The following is a 10,000-nucleotide window of genomic DNA, read 5'->3' as shown; positions in this document are numbered from 1 at the left end:
CAAACAATCGCTAAACGAAGTAACCAGTGGAATTAAAACCTCCGTAGCGTACCGTTCGCGTCAATCAATCATCATCTGTTTCAGAAATTTAAGGTAAATAAGATAAGGTCTGATTGTTTGCCAATAAAATCAGTTATATTCCTGCTCATAGAGGAAAGAATCGAGATTCTCTTTGAACAAATTGAATCAGCTGGTGGCTAGCGGAAGGTTCTCTTAGGAAAATGCTGTGAAAACTCTACCAGTTTATCAAAAGAAAATCGTTAGTTCCTTTTTAGTGAACCGCTGTTCAGCTGGCTGTTCCGAGGTGAGCAACAAAAATTCAAATATTCTCGAAGTGGAGTGAGCGTGAGCAAAAAGGAGCAAAACGGCTGTCAAAGCAATCGAGGGTTTTTGTAAAGTAAACAAACTGAAAGGCGCTAAAGATCGTCGAAATTAGAAATCGCCGTGGCCGAATTCCATGGATGGATAACTGGTCGAGACGATCCAGTTCGATAGGCTGTTGGGATCATGTTTGACAATAATGTGCGCAGTTACGATTTTAAGGTAGAGCTGGCCAAGTGCTTCAACAATCTCGGCACCGTGTACCTAGCACAACACCGTGCCACCGGACAGCATGTGGCGGTCAAGAAGTTTCTCGTGGAGGATCTCAAGAACGAGATTGGCCACATCATGGAGGAGGCGAAGCATCTGCGCGAGTTCGATCATCCCAACATCCTCAGCTACCACACGGCCTTCGTCCACCAGCTCGATCTCTACTTCGTCCTACCGCTGATGTGCTACGGTTCCTGTCGGGACACGATGGCAAACTACTTCGAGACCGGCTTCCCAGAAACGCTGCTCATCTGCATCCTGCGCGATGTCGTGCACGGTCTGGAGTATCTGCATCGGAAGGGCTACATCCACCGCTCGATAAGGGCAAGTCACATCTTTCTCAACGAATCCTGCGCCGTCCTAGGTGGGTTCCGGGTGTGCACCAGCTTTCTGGGCGAAGGCAAGAGGGTGCGCAACCTGCACGAGCTGCCAGCACATTCGGTAAAATCACTCAACTGGCTCGCACCGGAAGTGTTGGCCCAGAATCTTCACGGATACACGGAAAAGTCGGACGTGTACAGTTTAGCGATCGCGGTCTGCGAGCTGGCCAATGGACTAGAACCGTTCTACAGCTTCTCGACCACTCTAATGTTGACGGAGAAGATGCGCGGCTATCAACCGCAGCTGCTGGACGCAAGCACCATACCGAGTGAGGAGGTATTGGCGCAGGCGATGGAAACGGCCCCAGGCGATGCAACATCAGCCACCACAAGACAGATTTATGCTTCCCGACAATTCTCCGAGGCGCTGCACAAATTTGCCGAACAGTGTCTCGAAAGGTATGGTGGCGGAGCGGTACGGAAAGTGGACGGAATCGTTAATGCTAGAGAGGGTGTGCTTTTCCTTCTTCCAGCGATCCCAAGGACCGCCCAAGTGCCGCGGCGCTGCTCTCGCATGCTGTCTTCAAGTCAGTGAAGCACACAAACATCCGGGAACAGTTTGCCGTTCATTACATTCAAACGGTTGACTTCAATACCATTAAAGGTAAGGACCAAGCCATGGCCATGCAGCGAGCGGTTACCTAATGAAGGTTTAATTTCTGTGCAGAGCACGACATTAACCTGGCCGATGAGTTCGGTCAGCTTGCCATGGACACGAGCGGTGGATTCGAATGGGACTTTGAGGACTCGTAACACTGCGATGGACCGCAGGAGTACGCTTACCACCAGGAATTTGCCTGTTTGAGGAGTTGATAAGAAATGCAAGGAAATCAACCAGGGAGAGAAAGAGAGAGAGGGAGAGAGAGAGAGAGAGAGAGAGAGAGAGAGAGAGAGAGAGGAACGCCCGTACGAACAATCACATACCTCGCTTCATCCTTCCTGTTCCCCACCATCGTGCTTGCCTGATCATTGTGGTTGTTTCGCTAATTGCTAGCGTAGAACTATAGTTTATTGTTTCAGAAATCGTTAAAATGAATCGTTTCCAGCGTGTAGAACGCAACGCAAGGCGCAATGACGAATAAATCGTCTGTTTAACACCCGTCTCATCCACCGATCGTTACGCGGTTTACTCAATCGTTTGTGTTATTGGATGTGCTACAAGTGAGACGTTGTTCAACAGCGCCTCCGACACGCAGAATACATTTTCGGAATAACCCAATACGGATAGTAACTCCGGTAATAGACGGCGACAAAAGCGATCAACAACTAAACGCAAATGGAGGAAAAACACACATTATCCGAATAACAGAAAGCAATTGTGGCTTATTGTCACAGTCGAGTTAAATACTTTTTAATTTTCGAGGAGCCGTATAACCTCCATTAAACGCATGAAATTTAAAGAAGTGCCTAGAAACACCTCAACTCAACGACTACTTGTGATTTGTGTGGTAGAGGAGCCTGGAAGCTGCAAACCTCATAGAAATGCAAAATATCTATCGTGCAGTGTGTCGCAGGGAATGCAAAATGAAGTAATGCTTAAGTAAATGTTATCCGTTCCGCCTGCCCAAAACGAACGCTGCAGATCGTTGGCCCTAAGGTTCACCCTAATGCTAGTGCTGGTTGGTTGGTGGTTTGGCACGGATCCGGTTTCACGTCGCAGGATGCAACCAATGGGACCTTCCTCACACGATGATGCGTACCCGCGCTTTGACATGCCAACCACCGCGAATGTGGGTATATTCTCGTTGTCCCCGTGCTTAACCGCTCATAACCATTCGCACGAACTCTTCGTAGTTCACGTTACCCTGCGAGTCTTCCTGGTTTTGCAGGAGCTGCTCGACCTGAGAAGACACAGAGAGAGGGAGAGAGGCATTAGAACATTAGAACTATTGTCTTTTAAATACTATGCACCAGACACAAAGTACTAACCTCATCGTCACCCAGCTTCTCACCGAGCGTCGTCAGCAGATGCCGTAGTTCGGCCGACGAGATGAAACCGCTCGCATCCTTATCGAAGTGGCGCAAACCCTCGATGAAATCGTCCGCCGTCTCAGCGGTGCGCTGCTTTGAGATACCCTGGTAGATCGGTAGGAACACCTCGAAAGAAACGCGCTCGTCGGGCTTCAGTGCCATGGTGAACTTCTTCACCTCCGATTCCGTCGGATTTTGACCAAGGGCCCGCAGACATTCGCCGATTTGCTGCTGCTGGATCTTGCCATCACCCCGGTTGTCGAACAGGTTGAACGCCTCCTGGAATTCTTTGGGCAAGATTGTAGGAAAGAGAAACATTTTAATTAATCAATTCCACCCTCACCGGATAACAACCAAGGGGGGACTGGCCCTGGCAACTCAGTTCGAGAATTCGCTATGCATAGGAGGAAATAGTCACTTTTCTTTAAAAGAAAAGGTAACGAATGCATAATTGATAAGCGATCGGATCAGATATGGAGTTGTGCGAGACAGACAAGATCGCTCGCATTGCATTGATGGATACAGCCTAGCAACCGATTGCAGTGACTGATCTTATTCGAATCGAATGCCACATTTTTCTATGCACCGCACTTGTTATGTTGAACATAAAACATAAAACGGTACATTTTGCACTTGTTTAATAATTAACTTTCGAAGACATTCAACACAATTGAGAAATGAAAATGTTTCAAATGTTCGATTAGAAATAATTTTCAAAATCTTCATGATGCCATTTGATGGTACATAACATGTATAATGTAGCATTCAAAAACAATTTAATATAGAACATCAAATCCATTCTCTGCCACAGCCTGCTATGTGATGCCATGGTCCTGCGCAGGGTTTGCCACGATTGAAGTGTAGTATCTTTTCATTTTCATTAATTTTACAACATTTGGCGATTAAACATATTTTTTTTTAATGGTGTGAAAAACAGTAAGATAAAGAGTGATTCCCAACCATAGCTCAAAAGTTCACCAGAACATTGTCGCCAAAGCCAATATCATACTGTTTTATACGAATGTGCATGTGTAAATAGCACTAAAGGGGACAGCCGTCTGTCCTGCGTATGCATATGAACTTGAGGCATTCCAGGTCGATCAAACCAATTTCCTGGGACTAAATTGACAATAACGAGCAATATCACGATTGATAGTACGGAAGCGAAGAACAGAATACTCTCATCCGATGGCAAGTGTGCAGTGCGACCAGGAGCCACTAGTTGTCGACGCGTCAACGTGGTTATGCATGATTATTGCAGTTCAAATGACTAGCGCCTCACCTTCGACGGAGGTAAAAGTGTTTTTCGTTGGAGGATCGTACATGTACATGATGATGTCTCAGGATGACTGTGCACTGCTTTACTACAAACTGCTAACTTTGACTATTTTCTATAAAATTTGGCACACTTCACTTTTGTACACCTGAAAGCTGCACCAGATGGAAAGACAAAGCCTATAAATTAAACACATTCACGCGACATGATTACACCATTTCCAACGACTACATCGTAGTGAGTCGCGCTTATCCGACAAATCGCCATCGCAACACACTGCTTGGGCAAATAGTAACGAGCAAAAACAGCAACCCTGCGGCCGGGAGTGTCCACAAATGGGTTACTGTGGTCGCCAAGTATAAACAAAACACTTTGCTCAACTTCCGCTCAACAGTTGTCTCTTCGAGGCACTACAGCAGCAGTCGTTCTGTTTAGCTGCTAGTTTCGTCCACTAAAACGGTTCGTAAGTTAACAAAAAAAATGTTAACCGGACCGATCCCGCTACATCGGTCCTCGGTTTCAGTAAAACCGAAGTACGTCACTATCTGCCCTCAACTAGGTTAGTGGTAAATATCGCATCATCAACGATCGCAACAATTGCCAAACATCGGATCGGTCGAAAGCGATCGTAGCACGAAAACCGAGTTTTTCGTCGATCGCTGCAACAAAACTAAAGATCAGCTGGAGAGATGATCAACACATCACACTAACTGAACTAAGTGAGTATCGTTGTGTGTAGCTGGTAGCGACGGGAACGAAGGAAGGTTGAAGGGGGAAATATATTCGAACCGCAAAATCGAACGCGCGTACGCGGTGCACGTGTCAACTAGAGGATAGCACGATTACAACTGACTAAAACACGGGCCACCCAACGAACCCAGCGCGAGGAGTGTGGTGCTGCTGCAGCAGAGTCGTATCGTCTCGTGAACACTACTCTCCCCTTTCCCTTCCACGTTACTCTTTTGCGCCGTGTGCCATCCAGTGCTCAGCCACCCAGTTCAGCCACAGACCTCCCACCACTACTACCGCTACCAGACACCCTCCCGTATCCTAGAGATCACTGGTATGGAGGCCAATGCTTGCTTGCTTTGATCGTTCGCCGTGGCACGATGGTAGTTGGCCGGTAGAGTGCGTACAGCCTCCTGCCCTTCTTCTCCCTTCCCATCAAAACGGCTCACCTTCAACGGCGAACAGGGCGGATTGTAAGTGAAAGGGAAAGAGAATCGCGAAAGAGACAGACGCGTGCGATCCGCAAGAGAGGACACATCGTAAATACTGCAGAGATAGCTAAAAGAGGCTAGTGACGCCGCGTGATGCTGATTTCACGAGCCTCCTTTCTTCTGTGAACAATCGTATGGGAAAAACGAACGAAAACCATGACGATTCAACGCTTGCTACGAACAATGGATGCGAATGGTGGTGAGGTTGAACAGAGAAAAGCCACGGATCGCAACTATCGCTGATAGTATGGAGGGAGCTACAAGGTACATTTGATGAAAAAATAAACTAGCACAGAAAAGTTAATAATTACTAAATTTTCTATGGCAGCTTCCTCGAACTCGACAACGGGGTGTGCACTAGGCGCATGGCTCTTGTCACACGTCTTTTAGCGGATTCGACACTCTCTAGCGCCACCGGACGTCATCGCGCGCGAGCAGGCGCGACACTTGCGCTTGTGCACGGTTGATCGGATTTCAACTCCAACTCGAGCTCGAGAGCGTCATGTGTCTTTCCTCATCATTCGTACGCATGAAAACGGTGGGGTACCATGCATCACCAAAACGGCCCCGCGTCCCGTGCGTCTAGTGACAAAAGGAAAGGTAAGAACGTAGGGGTCCCGGCGGTGAATGACTGACCAGACCAAGGGAGAGGATCTCGGTCGCGTGATCGAGGAATGCGCGTACGGGTGGTGGTAGATGGCATGTGGAACGTGTTCGGCCGAAGACAACTCAAAAGTTACCTCCCACCATCCCCCCCAACCCTACAGAGACAAAAAGTGGCTCGACTCGAAGGACGCGTGCAGGACGGGGGGAATCGCGAAATCTAGCGACATAAAAGGCAATGCGCCGGGCTGTATGGCTCACTCATGGGGTGTTATAATAATAATATAGCCGCAGATGTTGTCGGCTGCTGTGTCTTCGGCTCCTTGCACAATCAGGACACCTTGGCAAAAGAGATTGGGACGAATATCATACGAATACTCTGGCGAATCTCCTATCAATATTACATTAATGTTAATGCAATCACACTGATAACAAATTCGTTAATACACAACTTCTCATGGTGCGGTCAGGTTATATGAAGGGCTGTTTAAACAAAGAGTTGTTCGTGAATGAAAGTATCGGTCCCACCAAAAGATAGAAACAATTGATTGTCAATAGGGTTAACATGCTGATGAGGGGAAAACACTGCGTTGTACTTAAAAAAAATCAATTGCCAATCGAGCAAACAAAGAAGTCTGGTGCTTTCTGAGAGATCGTTGCCGTGCATGCTTTGATGATAAACTTATTGATTCTTCTAGCGTTGATAACAAAATTTATTATATTAACACAAGGGAAAACAAATCCAATAATCATCCACTAATTGAATTGTAGCGTTTCATAGTCGTATTAAATATTTTGCAAAAACTTCCTGCATTGTGGCAACACTGGAATAGGGAACAAACCGGCTGCATAGGTTGGACCTTTTTGGTAAAGCATCAGCAAAGAAACCACAAGTTAAAAGAGGCTTGCATGGGCCGAGACTCTCAGGCGTTCATATAAAATCGGTTAAATATAGATAAAAGCTGTGGAACGACTACGGGAAAAGAGGCCAGCTCTCAAAGGCGCGATGTGATCGCACCGATGTGAGAGCGAAACCATTTATGGAAGAAATTGAATAATCTTTAATGTTCGCTAAAGCCAGCCAGCTAGTAGCCAGCCATCCTCGGTGTGGAATGGTTGAAACCCACACCAGTGCACACGCCGAGACCGTAGTATATATGACTACGTTGGTGGCAGTTGACGCGATTGCAAGGTAGCTTCCACTAGGGGAGTGGGGACGGGAGTTTACCGCACAGTCAGCTGTTTGGTGTAAATGCAGATGGTACTTTTATTAGGCTCAGAAGTGTAAAAAATAGCTCGATGCTTGAAAGTTTTACCAGCATGGCAAGGAAAAACGAAGGAAAAAATCCAAACAACTCATCAAAATAAGCCCAATAAATGTACCCAAGCCATCTACTACTACAATCCTCGGCTTGAGCCGACAGCAGCCAACTGACAAATTACCGAAGGTCCGTTCATCTTTGGAAATGATATATCATTTAGGATTCGCTTGTATTCGTCAGTTTCAATCACTTTTGTACTGCTTTTGGGTAGTACGAACGTCATGATTCATGCATTTTTAGACAACCGAATATCGGTTTTGATCGCTGGATATGCACCGGTAGCCGATTTTGAGGCTACTACACCCAAGTAGCCTATTCCCCGGCAAACGTACTCATACGCGACAGTACATAGCAGCCTCCGACGATGACGGCGACAACCTTCAAACGGGACGGTAGGGGTTGGTGCTTGGAAACGACTGGTTGGTTGGTGCTGCCGTGTTTTGTTTTCCTTATAAGGAGTAGCGTCGCAAATGAGTCGACCTCGTTTCAACGAATTGAGAAGTAAATGTGCAGAGCCAGTAAAACAAAAAAACGTCCTGACTTATGTACCGTACGCAGAAGGCACGAACGAATACATAATGTACAAAAAGTGCATGCTTTTTGGAGACGAATGGAAGGAAAACGGATGTTGGTAAACCCAACGAAAGACTGAGACTGAATCTGACGTCAGAGATGATAAACAGATATCGGAATCGCGCGATCTATTGGTGTTGAAGAATTATGCCGCTATTGGTGTTGAAGAATTATTAAGCCTGAGTATTTATAACTGCTAAACGTGTTTTCTCCGGTACACAAACTGTAGCGACCCAGATCGAAAGTCGCGACACACCTTGAATGACTCATTTGGATACTGTCGGAATTCTTATCATTTCACCGCATGCGGACTGTAATAAGAGCCCACAACGTAGTGCAAACGTGTCACGGCAAATTCAAACAAACGAAGGAAATACCAATCGAATATAGCCATAGCGACTATTGCAACTGCAGTTCAACTGCATTTGAGAAGAAATTACAGAAGCAAAACTGAAAAATTCGCTCCTGTTATACAAATCCCCCATGTCATATCTACAAAGCAAGTGTGGGTGCCCGTGGCAATTTTTAGATATTTCATAAATCTGTTTGCACCTCAGCCCACGCAGGTATGAGATAGGATCATCGCTTCCTGCACAAAGCACCGTTCCAAGGAGATGTGTCATTTGGCAGGGACCGCTTATTCATCATTCCTCCTCCCTCTTCTTTCTCTACTGCAATCGCCACCGGTCAACCGAGTGATCATCGACAAGAGTGACGTCACCGTTGTGGAATGCCTCCACCGGAACGCCACTGAGCGACGCCCAATGCAGGAAATCGAAAACAGGGGCGTTGGATCAACCAGGCCCGTTCTTTTGCCTAGCCAGGATCATGGGGAAACCTTATTTCTACTTACCAGCCAGCTGATCTTCGGTTAGATTCGTCTACATCCAGGAGGACAAAGGAAGACAAACAAAACATCATTTTAGTGTAAGCGTTCGAGTGGAGTGAAAATTGAGCTCGATGTCTGATTTACACCTACCATTTTGTAGTTTTGACGTTGGGGCAGCGATTGGGTGAAACTATCTGAACTAATATGATCGAAAACTAGGTGAAATTTAGCGAAATTCCCGGGCAGCACAACGAAAAGAAATCTGGACGCGAAACCCTACTCAGCAAATTTAGCAACATTCAGCATTCCCTTTTTGTAAGAGCAAGTCGAAGCTGCGTTCAATTTGAAGTGCGCTACACTTTGACACAGCCAGCTCACTACTCAGCCTTGGTGAATTTTACTTTTCTTCTCACTTCGTTCAAAGAGTGTTTTTGTGGAGAACGGGATTTATTTTTACTTCCTTTCCAATTCGGCCGATTTCCCATTTCCAGCGTGCAATTCTACTGCCTGCGGTAATTCAGTAAAATCCTTCGCGCGGTTCTTATGCGGAGGAATCCACGGAAACCTACATTCGGGATCTCTAGCAGCGTTTTCTGCAGTAAATACGCGTATTGATCCGTGCGAAATGGAGAGTCGAGGGAAAAGGCTCTCGAGAAGTGCTTGACCGTAAGGCGGGGATATGATAACAGTTTTTCGTCCCCGATTTTGAGTTGAATCAGAGATCCACCCAGCGCCAGGAACTGCAAGGATGTCCCCGTCGTAATGCACGTATCCCGCAGTGTTACATAAAAGCGGGTGCGAGAAAAACACACTTTTCTGGGAACTAGTCAAGTGCGCCGTATGTTTTCGATCTGCGGGGGAATGTTTGGTTTGCTGCGAAAGGGAAGCAAAAGGGTCCAGAGGTGGGTGGTAGTAAGTGAGTCGGGCGGGGTCGGCTATCCAATTAGTTACTCCTGTGTTCGTGGAAAGTGCGAAGTGAAAATCGATAATCGGAGCAACAATTTTTTCTCGCTAAAGTAGCTTACATCAATCATGCCGCTCTTTTACACAAAGTTCACCGATCGAAGGAGCTGAACGTCCCCTCCCCCTCCCTTCACTTGAGGAAAAGCGGAAAAGCCAAGGTGGGGTGCGATTGTCAATGGATTCTTCTGGTGCCAAACACTCTGCGAACAGCTGATTGATCATAATAATAAGCCTTAGCAGGCAGCTCACGCAAGGGGTGCTGGTGGTAGGAC

At 46.7% G+C, this 10,000-nt stretch overlaps 4 protein-coding genes across 12 annotated transcripts in view; 3 read left to right on the top strand and 1 right to left on the bottom strand.

Moving 5' to 3' along the window:
• LOC125948682 (DNA-directed RNA polymerase II subunit RPB1) overlaps positions 1–121 on the top strand; it is a 6,889-nt gene extending 6,768 nt beyond the window's left edge. The window contains exon 2 of the mRNA XM_049674975.1: positions 1–121. This exon is cut by the window's left edge and continues 733 nt beyond it. The gene's annotated coding sequence lies outside the window, so the exon portion shown is untranslated.
• Positions 122–399: 278 nt separating this feature from the next.
• Positions 400–2,077, top strand: LOC125948713 (STE20-related kinase adapter protein alpha). The gene is made up of 3 exons (XM_049675042.1): positions 400–1,370; positions 1,445–1,575; positions 1,639–2,077. The coding sequence occupies exons 1-3, from the start codon at positions 508–510 to the stop codon at positions 1,722–1,724; spliced, it is 1,080 nt and encodes a 359-aa protein (XP_049530999.1). The 5' UTR covers positions 400–507; the 3' UTR covers positions 1,725–2,077.
• LOC125948736 (myosin-2 essential light chain) lies at positions 1,941–9,072 on the bottom strand. 4 transcript variants are annotated; one of them, XM_049675083.1, is made up of 4 exons: positions 8,916–9,072; positions 8,790–8,817; positions 2,901–3,229; positions 1,941–2,812 (listed from the first exon to the last, which is right to left on the bottom strand). In XM_049675083.1, exons 1-4 carry the CDS (start codon positions 8,916–8,918, stop codon positions 2,729–2,731), a joined length of 444 nt encoding a protein of 147 aa, XP_049531040.1. In that variant the 5' UTR covers positions 8,919–9,072; the 3' UTR covers positions 1,941–2,728. The 4 variants fall into 4 exon arrangements, with proteins under 4 accessions (XP_049531040.1, XP_049531038.1, XP_049531037.1 ...); XM_049675081.1 differs by lacking the exons at positions 8,790–8,817; positions 8,916–9,072 and adding exons at positions 4,225–4,373; positions 5,008–5,101; XM_049675080.1 differs by lacking the exons at positions 8,790–8,817; positions 8,916–9,072 and adding exons at positions 4,225–4,373; positions 4,930–5,098.
• Positions 9,073–9,173: 101 nt separating this feature from the next.
• The window catches only part of LOC125948705 (F-box/LRR-repeat protein 20), a 10,340-nt gene continuing 9,513 nt past the window's right edge, over positions 9,174–10,000 (top strand). The window contains exon 1 of one of the 6 annotated variants that reach the window (XM_049675018.1): positions 9,174–9,277. The gene's annotated coding sequence lies outside the window, so the exon portion shown is untranslated. The other 5 variants (XM_049675017.1, XM_049675021.1, XM_049675022.1 and 2 more) reach the window with 5 other exon arrangements.

The sequence above is a fragment of the Anopheles darlingi genome, chromosome 2, assembly GCF_943734745.1.
Source record: "Anopheles darlingi chromosome 2, idAnoDarlMG_H_01, whole genome shotgun sequence".
Lineage (NCBI taxonomy): Eukaryota > Metazoa > Arthropoda > Insecta > Diptera > Culicidae > Anopheles > Anopheles darlingi.
This window is presented reverse-complemented; position numbering and strand designations above follow the sequence as displayed.

Coding starts and splice junctions, on each gene's coding strand:
- LOC125948713 (XM_049675042.1), top strand. CDS start 508: ATGTTTGACAATAATGTGCGCAGTTACGATTTTAAGGTAGAGCTGGCC. Junction 1,371..1,444: donor GCCGAACAGTGTCTCGAAAG/GTATGGTGGCGG, acceptor TCCTTCTTCCAG/CGATCCCAAGGACCGCCCAA. Junction 1,576..1,638: donor TGACTTCAATACCATTAAAG/GTAAGGACCAAG, acceptor ATTTCTGTGCAG/AGCACGACATTAACCTGGCC.
- LOC125948736 (XM_049675081.1), bottom strand. CDS start 4,273: ATGTACATGTACGATCCTCCAACGAAAAACACTTTTACCTCCGTCGAA. Junction 3,230..4,224: donor CACTTTTACCTCCGTCGAAG/GTGAGGCGCTAG, acceptor TCTTGCCCAAAG/AATTCCAGGAGGCGTTCAAC. Junction 2,813..2,900: donor AGAAGCTGGGTGACGATGAG/GTTAGTACTTTG, acceptor GTGTCTTCTCAG/GTCGAGCAGCTCCTGCAAAA.